The sequence below is a fragment of the Notothenia rossii genome, assembly GCF_949606895.1.
Source record: "Notothenia rossii genome assembly, chromosome: 1".
Taxonomy (NCBI): Eukaryota; Metazoa; Chordata; class Actinopteri; order Perciformes; family Nototheniidae; genus Notothenia; species Notothenia rossii.
This window is the reverse complement of record NC_136912.1, coordinates 95,019,660-95,030,956: the sequence shown is the minus strand read 5'-3', so window position 1 is coordinate 95,030,956 and position 11,297 is coordinate 95,019,660. Positions and strand designations below refer to the sequence as shown.

The window sequence follows — 11,297 nt, the reverse complement described above, 5'->3', positions numbered from 1 at the left end:
CAATGTTAAAAAAAGAGTTTAAAAAGCTGAATATTTCAAAAAGTATGAAATTTTTTGAAAAAGTTGAAAGTTTTCCATCAATTGCTGAAAAGACTAAATAGTTTAATATTTGAATGGTTTCTGTAGCTGAAAGTAAGCTGAAGTTATGGAGAGCTAAAGTATTGGCTGATTTGAAGGCTCTTCCCATTGACTTCCCTGTTAAAAAAAGAGTTTAAAAAGCTGAATATTTCAAAAAGTATGAAATATTGTGAAAAAGTTGAAAGTTTCCCATTGATTGCTGAAAAAGCTGAATAGTTTAATATTTGAATGGTTTCTGTAGCTGAAAGTAAGCTGAAGTTATGGAGAGCCAAACTACTGGCTGCAATAAGGGGAAGAATAAAGATTTGAAGTACTATAGTGAGTAAACAGCATTCGCACTAATAAATAAATTGAAGTACTATAGTGGAATGCAGTGGCACAGCATTCCACTAATAATTCTGTGGGGAACACTGCTGTCTCCAGGCCTGAAAACAGGATTCTTCATTTTTTTTATTCTCCTCTCTTTCAGCAGAACGTGGTCTGCAGGAGGTTCTAGATGAACATAGGCTCAGTCTGAGGAGGAGATGTGAACGTGTTACTGAAGGAACTGATCAAAGTGAAACCCTCCTGAACAGGATCTTCACTGAGCTCTACATCACAGAAGGCCTGAGTGAAGAGGTTAATACCCAACATGAGGTGTGGCAGCTGGAGACAGCTTCCAAGAAGAAGCCCCTCCATTACACTCCAATCAAGTGCCAGGACATCTTTAAAGCCTTACCTGACCAACAGACTCTCATCAGAGCGGTCCTGACCAACGGAGTCGCTGGAGTTGGAAAAACCTTCTCAGTGCAGAAGTTCACTCTGGACTGGGCCGAGGGTTTGGGAAACCAAGATGTCAGTCTGGTGATCCCGCTCTCCTTCAGGGAGCTGAACCTGATCAAAGGTGAGCAGTACAGTCTTCTCAGGCTGCTCCATGTTTTCCATCCAACCTTACAGAAGCTCACAGCAGAGCAGCTGGCTGTCTGCAAAGTGCTGCTCATCTTTGACGGCCTGGATGAAAGCAGACTTTCTCTGGACTTCAGAAACAATGAGGTTGTGTCTGATGTCTCTCAGCAGTCCTCAGTCAACGTGCTGCTGACAAACCTCATCAGGGGGGAGCTGCTTCCCTCGGCTCTCGTCTGGATAACTTCCAGACCTGCAGCGGTCAATCAGATCCCTCCTGAGTGTGTGGACAGGGTGACAGAAGTTCGAGGCTTCACTGACGCCCAGAAGGAGGAGTACTTCAGGAGGAGATGGAGTGATGAAGACCTGTCCAGCAGAATCATCTCTCACATCAAGAGCTCCAGGAGCCTCCACATCATGTGTCTGATCCCAGTCTTCTGCTGGATCACTGCTGCAGTTCTGGACCACATGTGGACTACAGACCAGAGAGGAGAGCTGCCCCAGACCCTCACTGACATGTACTCACACTTCCTGCTGGTCCAGACCAAGAGGAAGAAGCAGAAGTATGAAGAGGGACATGAGACGAGTCCACAGCAGCTGACGGAGGCTGACAGGGAGCTTCTTCTGAAGCTGGGGAGGCTGGCGTTTGAACATCTGGAGAATGGAGACATCATGTTCTACCAAGAAGACCTGGAGCGCTGTGGTCTTGAGGTCACCGAGGCCTTGGTGCACTCAGGAGTTTGTACACAGATCTTCAAAAGAGAGAGTGTGATCTTCCAGAAAACAGTCTACTGCTTTGTTCATCTGAGCATTCAGGAGTTTCTGGCTGCAGTCTACATGTTGCACTGTTACACCATCAGAGACACAGAGGTACTGAAGGACTTCCTGCAGAGAGACTGGCCCTATGAGAACAGTGAAAACAGGGATCAGGATTACTCATCCCTGGATGTCTTCCTAAAGAGAGCCATGGAGAAATCCCTCTGTAGTGAAAATGGCCACCTGGACCTGTTTGTCCGCTTTCTCCACGGCCTCTCTCTGGAGTCCAACCAGAGACTCTTAGGAGGCCTGCTGGGTCGCACAGACAACGGACCAGAAGTCATCCAGAGAGCCATCAGCAACCTGAAGGAGATGAGAAGTGATGAAGACTCTGATGAAGACAGGAGCATCAACATCCTCCACTGTCTGACAGAGATGAAGGACCACTCAGTGCATCAGGAGATCACAGAGTTCCTGAAGTCAGAGAACAGATCAGAGAAGAGACTCTCTGTGATCCGCTGCTCTACTCTGGCCTACATGCTGGAGATGTCAGAGGAGGTTCTGGATGAGTTGGACCTGGAGAAGTCCAAAACATCAGAGGAGGGACAACGGAGAGTGACTCCAGCTGTGAAGAACTGCAGGACGGCTGTGTGAGTCCAGATGTGATTCACTTAATAGATTAGTGTAGATAAGGATTTTAGTTTTTAAAATATACACTATACAACTTGTTGCTGTTTCACATTCTGTGAGAGCAACATTTAATTAATACAATTATTCTAATAATTATTTTTTTTTACAGTTTTTTCATCTCTTCATTTTCCTTGTCAAAATAATATGAAGGATGCTTTATCACAGCAACATGTGATCAGAACATACAGAATAACTTTACATATGTCATTGAATGCAGTAAAGTTATTATGAAAGGATTGCAGTTTCTTTATCGTTAAATTAGACACAGAGCAATATCTGATTTATGTTGACTCTAGTCTTCTCTAGTCTAGAAGGTAGCTAGCAAAGAGGTGACAGACATGGGATCAGATCACCACATATTAAATAGACTAACATCCAATCAGATCATGGTGTTCAAAATGTTTTTCCTCAAATGCATGAAGTAAATATGTTGTTTCCCCTTTTTTTTATATAAATGAATTCTGTAATATGTGTTCTTACAGAATTCCTGACAGTGGATTCTTAGACTGGGAAGTCGTGGCCTCAGCTCTGAAGTCTGACCCCTCCAATCTGAGAGAGCTGAAGCTGAGAGTAGACCTGCAGGATTCAGATGTGGAGCTGCTGAGTTCTGGACTAAAGAGTCCAAACTGTAGACTGGAGACTCTGAGGTCAGATCACTTTCTGTAGTTCATGTGGTTTTGCCCTGTGTTTATCATTTATATATTTATAATTCCATCATTTGCCTGAGTACAAAGATATTTTAATAAGTTCACATTTCTTTCTAAATTGTTGAATATTTGACAAGAAAAATATTAAATATTTTGAAAAAGTTGAAGGTTTCCCATCGATTCCTGAACAGGCTGAATAGTTTCATATTTGAATGGTTTCTGTAGCTGAAAATAAGCCGAAGTTATGGAGAGCCAAAGTATTGGCTGAAATAATAAGGGGAAGAATAAAGAATTGAAGTACTGTAGTGTAAACAGCATTCCACTAATAACAGAAAGCAGAGAAAGTAGATGTGTGAGGGGACAGTGTGTGAGCTTCCACAGACTCACACTGTGCTCCAAGAGTCAGTGGAGATGCTGTCAGTACTGATGAGCTGTGAGGGAGATGGAGGAGGTTCTTCTGATGCATTATCAATGAATTTATAGTTATCTAATATTACATTTTTTTAAAGTTTCTGTCAGGGAATAAATTCGCCCTACATGTTTACCTTTCACCCTCTGACGCAGATGCCCTAACCCTTGAGCAGCCGTTATCTCCCTTAAGGAGGGGCTGCCCTAGCAAGTTGTTGTTGTTACCAGTTTGTGACCGGGCAGCTCTCTTTCATAGATAGTTATTGTTTTGGGACACCTGGAACACATCCTTCTCGGGGTGTAGACAGTGGCGAGCCGTCAGGGCCCTCTAGGCCCTCTGTGAGGGCCTAAGATATTCTAAAAAATAATATTTGAAAACAATAAAAATTAGTTTTACCAAAATAACTTGATTTAATTGTATTTAAAATAACATTTCCAAATAAATAAATCCTTCGAATCTGCCTGTTCAGTTTCTGTTAGAATGTGAAGGGTTAAATGCCGTCTCTGCGAGTTACTGTGAAGACGGGAGGGCTTGTTGGTGCCTCTCTACATTCACAGAGGGCCAGCTATAGTAACTCAACGAGAGAGTAATGTCAAATGACAGTTCAATTGACCAGGGTTGCGTTCCGATAATCCAAAGATCAGCTCCTAAATTCTAACCCTATCTCCTATTCCTTGACCTCTTAGTGAAACGTCACGGGGTTAAGGGATAGTGGATAGGAGAATTCAAAAGGACTTAGGAGAAGAGACTGCGGTACTTTAGAGAATCCGAATGCACTTTCACTATCCGATGTGTTTATGATGCGCCAGCTGACGTCATTGTGTGCGTCTGCTGCTGTGGGGAAACTATGGAAACTAGAGTTTTCTATACAGCGGACTACAACATGGATGTTTAATAAGAACGAGGGACTCATCTAGAGACTCTGCACCGTGCTCTGATGCTGTTGTTTTATGCTTTATGAACGTGGACAACAGAGAAACATATTCTTCATGACCAAAGTTGGAATTGAAATAAAAAAGGAAAGTGAAACTTCTGCTCGTCACCCTCTCCCTCCGGTCCACATTAATACAAATGATCCCAATACGTATGATTGTATGAAAATACCTTAAAATCAATACAGATGTATTTATTATCAACGTTAGTCCTTAACATCTATCACTGTGTATATCACCATTCAAACATCTTTTAAAAGTTGAGCAAACCCCACACAGCTCAGTGAAATGTTGACTTTATTTGATCATTTCAGTAAAAACTAACGTTCATATTTCTCTTTTTGATTATAATACTGATGAACGTTCAAAACAAATCACTTTGGCAAGTTGCCACCTACGTTTTAAAAAGCTTAATAAGCACCGTAACTTTCATGATATAATTTCTCCGTCATAATCGGTTGTTTCCGTGAACGGCCGACTGTTGTGTGACGGCAAATGCTGCGGCTGCAATGCATTGTGGGGCAGCATTTTCTCCTCTCCTTTCAGTAAGGGAGGTCCAGTGGTTCCTAAGCTAGAGGAGGTTATAAAGGAAGTTTGAAACCTCCTTTCCTTTCATTTGGAGAATTGGAACGGCACTTAACATGGCTGCCACTCACGTACTTCCGGGTCATTTCACTCGGTTAGGAAGGTTCCTAAGCTAAATGGACTATTGGAACGCAACCCAGATCTTCCCTCTAAATGGGCGGGCTTTATTTTCGCGGACTTTATGCAAGTTCCGCCCGCTGTGAAGTCTATGCAAGTGCTGCAGTGACGCGTCCTAAAACCCGGAAGTAAGCTGCGCTCGGGTTCCCTGGATTGCGTTCCAATAGTCAATTTAGCTGATCAAAAGGAGAGGAGAAAATGCTGCCCCACAATGCCTTGCAGCATTTGCCGTCACACAACAGTCGGCCGTTCACGGAAACAAACGATTATGACGGAGAAATTATATCATGAAAGTTACGGTGCTTATTAAGCTTTTTAAAACGTATGTGGTAAGTTGCCAAAGTGCTTTGTTTTGAACGTTCATCAGTATTATAATCAAAAAGAGAAATATGAACGTTAGTTTTTACTGAAATGATCAAATAAAGTCAACATTTCACTGAGCTGTGTGGGGCTTGTTCAACTTTTAAAAGATGTTTGAATGGTGATATATACAGTGATAGGTGTTAAAGACTAACGTTTATAATAAATACATTTGTATTCATTTTAAGATATTTTCATACAATCATACGTATTGGGATCATTTGTATTAATGTGGACCGGAGTGAGAGGGTGATGAGCATAAGTTTGACTTTCCTTTTTTATTTCAATTCCAACTTTGGTCATGAAGAATATGTTTCTCTTTTGTCCACGTTCATAAAGCATAAAGCAACAGCATCAGAGCACAGTGCAGAGTCTCTAGATGAGTTAACAGTAGTCCCTCGTTCTTATTAAACATCCATGTTGTAGTCCGCTGTATAGAAAACTCTAGTTTCCATAGTTTCCCCACAGCAGCAGACGCACATTCAGGACGTCCGCTCGCGCATCATAAACACGTTGGATAAAGTGCATTCGGATTTTCTAAAGTACCGCAGTCTCTTCTCCTAAGTCCTTTTGAATTCTCCTATCCACTATCCCTTAACCCTGTAACGTTTCACTCAGAGGTCAAGGAATAGGAGATAGGGTTAGAATTTAGGAGCTGATTTTTGGATTATCGGACCGCAACCCTGGTTAGGGCTAGAAAGGATCCGTCTAGTGTAAATATGACGTCACGTTCTCGTTGTAACTCTCGTTGTAATCGGCGCGGCTCGGAAACACATCTACAGCAGTAACATGATGCAACATACACATTAATGCAGCAGTAATATTAATAGAGAAACATCAGATATAATAGTGAAACACTGAAAGGGAACATTGTATTGCACCAGGAGCTATCTTGGGACTTTTACTGCGACAACTTTGAAAAATAAACCATAGTGTTGGTGATCTACAGTGTTGTCATTCTTATTTGAACAGCAAGACCGCTAACACTCTATTTCAACAATCACACTCCCTGTGATTGACATAATTAATAGATGGTTTAGTTTCTCACCATAATTTGCTGTGGCCAACTGATGTTAACGATCGTAACTGAAAGGCTGCCAGCCAAACGTAAACATTCAGCCACGTGACTTGCAAACTCTCGCGAGAGTTTTACACAAGACGGATCCTTTCTAGCCATAACCGGGTTCCCTCGACAGAAACCAATGGGATTTCTCCATAGCATTTTGGAAAATAGCTTGAAATAAGGTCTGTGGAAAACGAACCTGTTAGATAAATGCACGTTTTGTTCAGCCGGATAATTTCCACATGTCTACCCTACTTTTATTATTTTCAAATCATAAAGGTAATCGATATATTTATGATCGATAATATTTATTCAGACTCTGGTGCTGCTTCTTTGTAAACTCTGTGATCTTGAGTTGAATCAGTTTCTGTGGGTTTTGATTTGTCCGGCTGCACATCACGAGTTAGTGTAGAAGGAGCAGAGTTTATGATGTGAAGTCTCCACTTTTTATTGAAGGTGAAGAACGTTGTCTTTCATATTAATGAGAGCTCTTTTCACTTTTTGGATCTTACTGTTTTTAACCTGTTGGGAGTGTCCACTTTATAAACGTCTACATTCTCTACTTCTCCAGCTATCATCAGATTATTAAACCTTTCATTATTTCAATCAGGAACATTGTTTTCTAAACTTACATCTTTATTCAGACTGGAGGGCTGCAGTTTGTCAGAGATCAGCTGTTCTACTCTGGCCTCAGCTCTGAAGTCCAACATCCATCTGAGAGATCTGGACCTGGGTGAGAACGATCTGCAGGATTCAGGAGCGGAGCTGCTGAGAGATCTTCTGGAGAGTCCAGACTGCAGACTGGAGAGACTCGGGTCAGTTCTCCATCTTTAACTTCTGTGCTGAGATGAATATGTGAGAGTTGTGTTGACTCTGAGCTGCAGACATCAGGCTGATATGATCCTGATCCTCACTGAGCATCTCAATGCTAAAGTCTACTTTCTTCTTCTGTGGTTTAGCTCATTGACTGTAGCAGAGCTTTGTTAAAGAAAAATCATACTCTGCATAATTAACTCTGAACCTCTTAAACACCTGGAATTCATCTTTTATTCTCCATGTTTTTTAACATAAATGACATTATAAACACATGAATACAATAATTAAATATTTCTATTAAAACTATCAAACACTAATAAATATTTTCAGTTGTTGCTGTTTCTAACATGTTTCTGAAGCTACATGATGCTCACACTGACTGAATAGTTTACACTGAAGATGCTGTGATCAATGTTTCCACTATTCCTGAAATAAATATTCTCTATTTATTTTGATCACATTTCTTCTAAATCCATCCTGACTTCTTTGTAAACTCTGTGATCTTGAGTTGAATCAGTTTCTGTGGGTTTTGATTTGTCTGGCTGCACATCACGAGTTAGTGTAGAAGGAGCAGAGCTTATGATGTGAAGTCTCCACTTTTTATTGAAGGTGAAGAACGTTGTCTTTCATATTAATGAGAGCTCTTTTCACTTTTTGGATCTTACTGTTTTTAACCTGTCGGGAGTGTCCACTTTATAAACGTCTACATTCTCTACTTCCCCAGCTATCATCAGATTATTAAACCTTTCATTATTTCAATCAGGAACATTGTTTTCTAAACTTACATCATGTTTTCTTTATTCAGACTGGAGGGCTGCAGCTTGTCAGAGATCAGCTGTTCTACTCTGATCTCAACTCTGAAGTCCAACATCCATCTGAGAAATCTGGACCTGAGTCACAACGATCTGCAGGATTCAGGAGTGGAGCTGCTGAGAGATCTTCTGGAGAGTCCAGACTGCAGACTGGAGACTCTCAGGTCAGTGAGGGGTCGACTCAGTCTCTGCTGGTTCAGCAGGATTGTATTGAACACAGGGAGGTGGATGTGTTCCTCTCACTGGGGAATCTCTCCAGTTCCACCTTCCAGGCGTAGTCTAGCTTCAGGGCCGTGGGAAGTAGGGGTGCTGAGGGTGCTGCAGCACCCCCTGGTGGAGGACAGGGAATCTGCACTCCCACAAGATTAAATACAAATATAATTTTAAAAAAAATGAATTTTCAGCCTTGACGTAACAACATTCATAATTAAGTAAAGATAACACCCTTTTCACCCCGGTTACATTTTCCATTTGCCCCGTACGATGGGCGCTGTAAGTGATGAAAGTGGGGGATGTTGGCTTATCAGGCGCCCGCAGCTCACAGCCAGCGTGAGAGAGAGAGAGAGAGAGATAGATAGATAGAGAGAGGGGGTGCACCTGTACCGGCGGGGAATGTTGTTAGCTTCTGCTGCGCTAACGGATATAAGAAGCTCTTTCTACAATAATGTGGAGGGAGAGTTCTGTCCTGTCAGACTGAGAGGCTCAGTGAGGTAAAGGACTCTTGAGTGTTTAGATATTTCACTTTAGTCTAAGTTATCTCGGTGGGTCTCAAACGTTTTGATCACAATTTATGTAAACAAATATTTCCAAGGCACTCCTTTATAATTATTAGGATAAATAAAAACATCAGATTATTAAACCTTTCATTATTTCAATCAGGAACATTGTTTTCTAAACTTACATCATGTTTTCTTTATTCAGACTGGAGGGCTGCAGTTTGTCAGAGATCAGCTGTTCTGCTCTGATCTCAGCTCTGAAGTCCAACATCCATCTGAGATTTGTGGACCTGAGTCACAACGATCTGCAGGATTCAGGAGTGGAGCTGCTGAGAGATGTTCTGGAGAGTCCAGACTGCAGACTGGAGACTCTCAGGTCAGTGAGGGGTCGACTCAGTCTCTGCTGGATCAGCAGGATTGTATTGAACACAGGGAGGTGGATGTGTTCCTCTCACTGGGGAATCTCTCCAGTTCCACCTTCCAGGCGTAGCCTAGCTTAGCACAACACATCAGTGATGTTACCATTTATCTGCAGTTTCTCCTTTTGTTCATCTCATGGTTCTTTTCTTGCGTTCTCCCAAGAACAATATAATGCAAGCTGACAATGCAAAGCCACATTTCAGTCAGGTGCAACTTGTTAACAGACAAATCCTACTCTGCATAATTCACTCTGATCCTTTAAACACCTGGAACTCATCTTATTGTAACGTTCGACAAAGGGAGTCGGAAACAGGCCTCAAGTTATTGGGGTTTAATAACTTCTCTTGTTCACACACGTTCACAGGTTACATGTACAGCTTGTGGGTTCATCCTCACACTGAACACTACACCCCAACTCACACCCATATATAGCAGTCTGTCTATGTCACAACTTCCCCGCCCTCCCCCCTCTGCTCCCCCAACCACAGGCCCGCACCTCGACCAGCATCACTGTGCAGCTCTGTGATTGGCAGAGAGACGGGGGATGCTTGAGTGACACCCTCAGCACCCTATAAAGGGTCGTTACACAACCCCCCTATTACAAAGTTCCTCGCCCACGAGGAACAAATAACACCTAGCACAAACACTATAACTACACACTGTTAGTTGACTAGGAAGGTCTGGGTGGACTACCATCCCTCCCAGTGAGACCAGGGCGCATTCTTGCCCTCTACAGGAACCGAGGGGTCTCACTATAAACTTTACTACTACACAAAGTCTCTGAACCGACTCGGGGGTTGTGTCTGCCTTCCCGGCAGGGGGACTGGAGTCAGGGGGACAGGGGGTGCCGGTTCTGGCCCAGGCGGGGAAAAGGGTAAGAAAGTGGGGGGACACTCAGTCCCTGACGGGGGGGCTTGCTGCTCTGCTCGCCGGGGGACCTGAGTGGGGGTGTCGAGGGGGCGGCTGTGGGCCCCGGTGTCCCTTGGGCCTGTGGAGAAGCGACTCCTCTGTACGGAGCCAAACTGTCTCTGTGGAGCACAACTTTTCTCCCCCTGGCAGGCAGCTGCACCCTGTAGACCATTTCCCCCACCTCTCCAGTACTCTGCAGGGACCAATCCACTGGCTGTCCAGTTTTGGGCACCGGCCTTTCTTCCGTTGTGGGCTGTAGACCCAGACCAGCTCCCCGGCCCGGAAATGCTGCCCTCTTGTCCTGGTGTCATAGCTCCGTTTCTGTCTCACCCCAGCACTCTTCTACTGGTCGCGGGCAAAGGCCCTGGAGGCGTGTCCAGGGAATCTGGCGGCTGACCAAACGCCAAAACAGCAGGGGTTCGAAGCTCTCTCCCCAGCATGAGGAGGGCAGGAGAACAGGCTGAGGACTCCTGGACTGCAGAGCGACATGCCATGAGCATAAGGGGCAGATGCTCGTCCCAGTCGCGCTGGTGCTGAGACGTGAGGATGGCCAGCTGCTGCTCCATGGTGAGATGGAATCTCTCGACTAGTCCATCGCTCTGAGGTCGCAAGGGGGAGGTGCGTGTTTTGTGCATGCCCAGTTGTGTGCACATGGAGGCGAACACCCGGGACTCGAAGTTCCTCGCCTGGTCACTGTGCAGGGTCTCAGGCACTCTAAACCGGCTGAACATGCCGGCCACCAATGCATCTGCGACTGTCACTGCTTCTTGATCAGGGAGGGCATACGCCTCTGGCCATTTTGTGAAATAGTCTATGGCCGTGAGGACGTAGCGATTACCCCTGTTTGACAAGGGTAGAGGCCCCACCACATCCACCGCTACTCTCTCCATTGGGGCCCCCATGGGAAACTGTTGCAGCGGAGCATGGGAACGACCAGGGGGGCCCCTCCGAACCATATAAGGGTCACAGCGGCGACAGAAGTCTTCGACATCCCTCCGGCACTACCCCCAGTAGCAGCCCTGTCGAAGGCGGCGGAGAGTCTTAGTGACTCCAAAGTGCCCAGAGCCTGCCGTTCCATGCATGGCCTTGAGTACAGCCTCTTGCA

The 11,297-nt window shown here is 44.3% G+C and overlaps 1 protein-coding gene across 8 annotated transcripts in view; it reads left to right on the top strand.

Annotated features, from left to right (window-relative positions):
- The window catches only part of LOC307024173 (NACHT, LRR and PYD domains-containing protein 12-like), a 42,272-nt gene that overhangs the window by 15,682 nt on the left and 15,293 nt on the right, over positions 1-11,297 (top strand). For 4 of the 8 annotated variants that reach the window (XM_079658054.1, XM_079658058.1, XM_079658056.1 and 1 more), the window contains exons 4-8: positions 548-2,366; positions 2,889-3,053; positions 7,164-7,334; positions 8,141-8,311; positions 9,069-9,239. In XM_079658054.1, coding sequence (XP_079514180.1) covers positions 548-2,366; positions 2,889-3,053; positions 7,164-7,334; positions 8,141-8,311; positions 9,069-9,239 — 2,497 coding nt within the window. The remainder of the gene's footprint in view (positions 1-547; positions 2,367-2,888; positions 3,054-7,163; positions 7,335-8,140; positions 8,312-9,068; positions 9,240-11,297) is intronic. The other 4 variants (XM_079658057.1, XM_079658055.1, XM_079658053.1 and 1 more) reach the window with 3 other exon arrangements.